The 7724-nt window shown below is 34.7% G+C and overlaps 1 protein-coding gene across 2 annotated transcripts; it reads right to left on the bottom strand.

Moving 5' to 3' along the window:
* Positions 1 to 636: 636 nt before the first annotated feature.
* Positions 637 to 6073, bottom strand: LOC107017021. 2 transcript variants are annotated; one of them, XM_015217329.2, is made up of 4 exons: positions 5285 to 6073; positions 3167 to 3316; positions 2353 to 3039; positions 637 to 2007 (listed from the first exon to the last, which is right to left on the bottom strand). In XM_015217329.2, exons 1-4 carry the CDS (start codon positions 5621 to 5623, stop codon positions 883 to 885), a joined length of 2301 nt encoding a protein of 766 aa, XP_015072815.1. In that variant the 5' UTR covers positions 5624 to 6073; the 3' UTR covers positions 637 to 882. The 2 variants fall into 2 exon arrangements, with proteins under 2 accessions (XP_015072815.1, XP_015072872.1); XM_015217386.2 differs by having other exon boundaries at positions 637 to 2004; positions 5285 to 6071.
* Positions 6074 to 7724: the final 1651 nt, after the last annotated feature.

Raw genomic sequence — 7724 nt, 5'->3', positions numbered from 1 at the left:
GTAGGGTGGGGGTGGGGTGGGGGTTTATCATTTAAAAGTTGAACATTGAAGAAAGAATCTCTTCATGTGCACGAGGAACTAACTTGGAAGAAAGGATCTCAACTTTACAGCTAACAAAAGTAACATGGAACATCATATCACATGAGCACCAATGCGGCGCACAAAATATCTCACGTTCATACAAAAGGGGTTCGAAGAAGAACGGGATCACAAGGGTATACGATGTCAACAACTTATCCTGACACAAATATCAATGACTCGAATAGTTGTAGGATTTGAGGAAGGGTCGAAATCCAAAGAAATGTGAGAGGACTAAGACTCCAATGATGACAAGATCGTAGGAATGGTTATTTTAACACGAGCAATGATAGACTAATTCTACGACTCAAACTTGTAACCTATAGGTCACAAGATCCGATAAAGGGTTGAAACCCGAGACGGTGTGATATTCATAGGTTACACAAATGCTACTGAGTTCGAACCTGTAACAACTTATCGTTGCTTCAAGATCTCCCCTTCTACTTAGTATGGATCTTAAAAGAGAAAAAGTTCTCTTTTTTTGATACAACATAAATCAGATAAATCAACTTTTGAACATTCTATTCAACTTTCTTACCATATATGTAACAAATCATCTTCAAAACAAGAGCTCTAATTAATGTATGCCAATTATGTAAACATTTATGCAATGATGGTACATAAAAAGAAGTTAGAAACCATCTATTATAAGTCCAAGACAGAAGGTTGATTTACAAACTTTTACTTACCTAAAAGGCTTAACACTATCTTTGCTCTAATGCAACACAAAACATAACTAACGACAGAACGAAAACTAGTTAGGAACTATCACACACTTCTTAGATTTACAGTTGAAAAAGACTCTTACGTCGAGATCTCAGACATTGCAACTGCAGGCGGTTCTTGTGCAGCTGTTGCTATCTCTATTGCCGGAGTAGTTATGAGTGGTTGTTGTTGTAAATGAGTGAAATGAAGTTCAATCTGAAGCCGCTGATGAATAGGGGTTGATGTTTTCAAACCCTTCTTGATATCTGCCTGCAGTTCCCTGATTGGTATGGCAGCCAAAAAACTCTTGATGTAGTCTTTGCATGACTCTTTGCCTTGACAGATAATTTCTTCTGCGCTCTCAGCCTTCGATGGTTCATCTGATTCGTTCACTGCTTCACTCTCTAGAGAACCAGGTGTTGCATTTGTATGAGGACCATCGCTAAGTTTTGGCTCCGCTGTGGTAGAAATAGTTTGCTGATCCACAGCAGGTTTTTCTTCTGTTGAGTCTGTAGTGTCTGGCTGTTTATAGATGGTTGTATCCTTATCAAACTTCAGTATATAAGCTTGATTGCAGCCTTCGTAGAGTCTTTCACCTAAGGTATCGATGATGTAGTAAGCTTCAGCTTCAACCTTCAGGACAAAGAAATGATCGTTCCAGCTGACGATATAGATTTGTGGTTCACCCATAGAAGTGTACTGTAATCCAGCACGGCTAATTTCATCCCAGATATTGTCAAATGACATGGCACCATGCAAGAAATCAAATCCTCCCTCATCCATCCCATCAGGGTGGAAAAAACCGACAAAGGAATTCCCTGGCATGACAGTTATGGAGCGAATTTTGGCTTGAAGGACCGTTTCCAGATCAAAGTGTTTGTCAGGGAACCGTTCCCTGTATGTCTCATTTTCACAAAGTTTCCTCCATTCTAATGAACCTTCTCTAATTAAGCTATCAAACTGCGATTTAATTGGCATGAGACCGCGATTGTTCTGCAACCAATCAGCAACCACAGCCACAAGGGCTGTGCATGCACTTTCTCCAGCAGCTTGTTCACTGCGCTGGTCAATGGAAGCAAAGAACACCTGAGTTTGAAGCTTCATGTGTCCATCCCGACTTATTATCTCTTTCTGCTCCCAACAGCCAACAGCAAAATTGTCATCACCAAACTCAGCTACTGAAGATCGATTAGCAGTCGAGCCTTCCTCCACCTTGTGTACCTGCTAGACAATATGAAATGTACATGTAAAAACTAATGGAGTGGCCTCAAAAGATAGTGTCAAGCACCAATATGGACTCATTAGATGTATAAGGTAAGAAAATTACTGCCTAAGCAATACGTTCTAAATTCTAACTACTGTCATTTGATTCAACATAATCAAGAAATGGAAACGTGGTTTGCTAAAGTGAACTCTACATATAACAAGGCAAAGATGTTTTATCCACATTGCCAAGTAGTATGGACAACAAGATTAAAGCATAATCCTAATCCAAATTTTGGTTTTTGGATAGCCAGTACAGACAAAATTACAAGTAGAATGTCTGATAGAAGAGAGGCTAGATCTTACCCCAAATGAAAGAGCTCCATCAGAACTGAGCTGTCGACGATCGAAGTCAATATCATCTCCACCTTCTTCTCCATTATCCTTCTTCAACAACGGTTCCCCCTTCGATTTAGGAGATCTAAAGCTCAGCTTCCTCTTCCTCCAAGGAAGGATACTGCGCTTTGAATTCTGCAGAGCTACAAGATCAGAAGCACAGGTGACCTGGTCATCCATTTGTGAGCAGCCCACATCTGATCTACGGTTGCTAAAGTAAACCCAATCCTCACCCTCACCGTTGACCCTTGTACTAGAATGAAAAGAAACTCCTGCACAATTCGCATAAGCCAGTGGACCATAACTAAATGACTTCCTAACAGTAGGATCCTCCTTTGCCTCATCTGACTCTCCTTCTTCATACTCATCATTGGACTCAGAATCAAAAGGATATGCATATTCCCCCTCTTCGCTCCTCGCTGAGCTTCTTTCTTCACTACCCTCTTCTTCTCGACAAGCTTTCTTTGCTCTCCTAGTTGATACATACTCCGTAAATATTTTAACCTTTCTGAGGCCAGCTTTGAGTGCAGAAAGCTCATCCTTTTCAACTGGTGGAGTTTCTACAGACCGTGCTGGAGACTGAACAGGAGCTAGTGGCCTTTGAACCAACTCTGTCGACTCTTGGGTAGCTCTTAGTTCGAACAAGCTAAGCGATATCTGCATGACATGTCGAGATGAAGTCAAGTAAAAATGATAACAAGGGGAAATAGGTCTTTGAGAAGGATAGCAGTACAAATAACATGTTATGGTAAGAAATTAACTCATGAAAATAAAAGGTGCATACACAAAGTGTGGGCCGAGTCTCGGAAGCACCCCCTGGAACTACCAGAGGAATATTCAGTTTAAATTCTCTCTCCTCTATCTTGGCAGCAAATTCGGCGACATTTAAGACAGCTGTACCAACAATAGGTGCCTTATTCTTCGCATTCATACCCTGGAGCAGAAAAAGAATCAACAGATGGTTAAGAAATGTCAGCTATAAGAATCTAAATAGACAAAATAGCATCTACATTTTTATTGAGAAACTATACAATTGAAATCAAATAATATAATTGAAGAACTAGATAAGGAAGGAGAATCTAAAACGAAACTGAACCCAAATATTGAACCTTAAGCAAACATTAGAACTGGCAGAAACCATAAATCAGTTCACAGATATAGAAACTGAGATGCTTGTGTAGATTTGAAAAAAATATACTCTGGAAAATAACGTAATAGTATTAGTTAGTATTTGCATAGTAGCTTATTCTTTAGTTTCTAATACTACTGGTTGCTTCTTTTGCTTTGTTCATCTTCATATTCTGTGTTCATAATTTTCTTTTTCAATACTGCTTTGATTACACTTCTTTTGAATCAAGTGTCTGTCGTAAACAGTCTCTACCGCACAAAGGTTAGGGTAAGGTCTCTACTTACATCCTACCCTCCCTAGACCCCACTTGTGGAATTAGACTAGCTTTGTTGTTATTGTGGTTGATGTTCCCATGTGTTACCAAGTTACGGGGATCATGAGTGTTATGCAATGCGGATTCAGAGGACTACGTTTTATAAAGTTGGCTATGATGTAATGTGTAAGAACCGGAGCACCGCCCTTTTAATCTAATAAGCCATATTGGATGCATGTACTTACCAACATCCAATGTTTAGTATCTGTACTGGTGACATAGTTTCATTTATAAGTAGCAGACGATCCAGAAGAAACAAACACTCTCGAAATCTCAGTTTCATTTAATGGATTACTGTTTAAGCCCACAAGTATGTTCAAGATCTAGGAGATGTCAATGACAAAACGAACCGCATTACAAACAAAAACGGTTCTTCAGAATTTCTTGAACCACTAAGAAGAGACAAGCCATCTATTATAGACTACACAGATAGAAAGAATTACATCTCGTTTCCAGCCTTCCGACATAAATTTACCATCACATTTAAAGGGAGGCACTAGAGAATCCAAGCAAACAAAATTTACTATCTACAACATCCATACAGTAAGAAAGTAACCAAAATAGGCAGGTATTAGCACTGAAACAAGGCAACCGACAGATGCAAGACGACAAAAGCTTCACCAGCAAATCATTAAGATAATCAAGAGGAGGAGGAACTTTTAGCTTACGTAATGGATGCGACACGACAAATATGAATCTCGTAGCACTAACTACCTAAGTGGAAACAGCAGCATAAATCTCAAAGTGCACTGGCTTCATAGCGACAAAATTCTATGAAGGATGTTCCTTCACTTACCGACTTCCATCATCTTAGGCCATGTAAGCATAACTACCAGAATCTTTCTTTATGACAGCAAACAAACACAATAACCACTCGACTTGGTTCAAACTTCAAAGTCATATAAAAAAATTAGATGTTTCCCTAGAAATTATTAGAAACCAGATGGTAGAGCCTTCAAAATAGATTTTGAACAAAAAAAAAGGTAGCTTTAGGCATAGTTTTCTACAAACAATCACCACAAAACAATGATTATTCTTTTTGAAAACTGGGAGTAGAATGATTATTCTTTTCGAAAACTGGGAGTAGGGAAAGGATAAATGTGGCGGGATTACAATGTAGGAAATCGAACCTTCACCAACAAGGTGAGAGTCGTAGCCAACCAACCGAGACATATAAAAACATCTTTTTCTACAATGTTATCAATCCATCTATAATCAAACCATATAAACATATCCATCCAACTACATCAAGAAAACTCATTTTCAATAGATCACATCACTTTCATCTACCCCTAAAAACAATAAACATAATTCCAAACAATCCTAATCAAACCATAAAAGACATAAGGTCAAAGTTACTAATCCATAAAAGATCTAAGTAAATATAAGGCAAAAACATTAATATAGGAATCTGAATAAAAAAAATTCTAAAATCTAAAGGAGAAACTGAAGAATCTCACATTCAACACAGTGAAGGCAATCTCCCATGGATGAAACACATTGTCTTTATAACCTGACAAATTACATAAACTCTGAAATTCTTCATCCCATTCCACCAAAACGCCACCGTTTGGTCCATTTTTCACCATTTCTTCTCTAGTACAGTTCCTCTTCACTGTCTTTCTAAAAGAACTCAAAGCTATTCTTGGTGGCCCTTTCCACCTGATCTCCACCGCAACACCACCGCTAGAAGTCACTTCACACACCAAATTCTCAACCTTTCCTACAAATATCTTAACCTCAAATTTCTTAGAAATGAGAGGTGGCCATGGACGCCATTTCATCATCTTCACCACCATTTCTCACACCAAAAATGCCAGAAAAATCAGATTTTTTCAACACCCTTTTTCAACAAACACTTAAAAATGCCATAAAAATCAGATTTTTTAAACACCCTTTTTCAAGAAACGCTTAAAAATGCCATAAAAATCAGATTTTTTCAACACCCTTTTTCAAGAACCTTGGTTTTTGTGCTGGAATTGAAAGATCCGTGAGGACTACATAGATTTTTTTAGTTTTTAAGGAAATGGGGTTGGCTTAAAAGAGCAAAAAATTGATTTTTTTTTCAAATTTTCTCAAAGGATTTTCCAAGAAAACACAGCTAGAGAGAGAAGAATATACAAAATATGTGCTTTGTATATTTGTTTTTTGCATAAATATATTGAGAGAGAGAGCAAAAGCTAGGGGAGGTTAAACCAAAGGTTATCAAGTGTGTGATGTATGTGTTTTTTGGGTTCTTGTGAAGAACTTCTTCTTTCTTTCGTTTTTATTCGATTGTTCGGTATTTATATTAACATATTATTTGATATTTGATATTTGTATTAACATAAATTTGTGGTTTACAAAATTATATTGAGTATGTTGTTATTATTTTTTTACTCATTTTGTTTATTTATATTTGTCATATTTTGATTCACTAGAGTTAACTAACTAATTTTTGAAACTAAATAGATTTTAGATAGTCTCATATTAATTTGGATTAAAAAAATATATCTTAAAACACGAATCAAAATTCATACAATTTAATACTCGAGAAATGAAATATGAAGAAAAAACTAAAAGATTATATTTTATTTTTAAAACTTAAACTAGAAATTTTAAATTGTGGAAAGTGGAATTACACTAGCTAAATTTTTAATAATCTTATTATGAGAAAAAAAATACTTAGATTTGATTATGAATAAGGATTTATTTATATCTTACTATAATCTTTCATGATTTCAGGAGAAATATTTTTATTAGGAATGGAGAGAGAGTTATTTATTTATTTACCATCAGAATATTTAATGATTTTGTGAAAAATATTTATAATTATAAATATAAGATTACTTATTATTCGTCATAATCTTTAATATCTCTTTAGAAAAAATAATTTCGATAAATAAATGAAAAATAACTTATCAATCTTCACAAATTTACAATCTTTAATGACTTATTGAAAAATATTTATTGACTATATATAATAATACTTATTATTCGTCATAATTTTTAATAAGTTATTTTTATTAAAAAATAGTTATATAAAAAAAACACTCGTGAAAATTAATGAAAAACTACTTATTATCCGTTACATTTTTCTTGATTTTTCATAGAAAATATTGACTGTCTAGTTAAATTCTCGTTACATTGTCGTTCATCATAATCTTTGACGATCTTATTAAAAAATATTATCGATTATGATGAAAGATTATATAACATTATTATTTCACATCATAATTTTTTACTGTCATCTTCAAAAAATTATACTGTATATATATAAAAAAATATTTCGATTTCGTATCGGGACCCACTACCTTAGATATACTTGTAGGGTGGGTGGTTAGAAGGGGATATATAATGGGTCGGTGAAAGTGTTTGATTGTGATTTTGCATATAAAACGGCGTGTGAACAAAGGAGTTGACTTGTATTGTAGTTTTCTTTTTGATAATCAAAACATTAGGTTAGTTGAAACCTTGGAAAATTATTAATATTTTGTCTCATATTATAACACAACTTTAATTAGAAACCACCAAAAGATTGTATAGTAGTTGGTTGGATATTAACGTAATAATTTCTACGGTTGGACGGTCGATATTCAGATCTTTTTTTTTAAATTTCGATTTTGATGATGGGATATTGAATATTGAACTTTCAAAGTTCATTCAGATACGATAAATCAAGTTTCGAAACGATAAAATTCGATTCGATTCGATTCAATAATTTTATTTTTGATGATTTACGTCTGGTCTTAATTATCTTTATGTTTTCAATCAGAAATTTTGAATTCGAAAAAATTTCGATTTTATAACTAACTTTTCTTTTTGACTTATTCATATTGATATTTTAAAGATCGATTTTAATGTATTTTCAAAGATCGATTTTAATGTATTTTCAAAGATCGATTTCAGTAATTGGTAATT

The sequence above is a fragment of the Solanum pennellii genome, chromosome 1 (genome assembly GCF_001406875.1).
Source record: "Solanum pennellii chromosome 1, SPENNV200".
In the NCBI taxonomy this organism is placed as follows: domain Eukaryota; kingdom Viridiplantae; phylum Streptophyta; class Magnoliopsida; order Solanales; family Solanaceae; genus Solanum; species Solanum pennellii.
This window is presented reverse-complemented; position numbering and strand designations above follow the sequence as displayed.

Coding starts and splice junctions, on each gene's coding strand:
- LOC107017021 (XM_015217329.2), bottom strand. CDS start 5,623: ATGGTGGTGAAGATGATGAAATGGCGTCCATGGCCACCTCTCATTTCT. Junction 3,317..5,284: donor TTGCCTTCACTGTGTTGAAT/GTGAGATTCTTC, acceptor TTTCTGCTCCAG/GGTATGAATGCGAAGAATAA. Junction 2,008..2,352: donor ATGGAGCTCTTTCATTTGGG/GTAAGATCTAGC, acceptor CATATTGTCTAG/CAGGTACACAAGGTGGAGGA.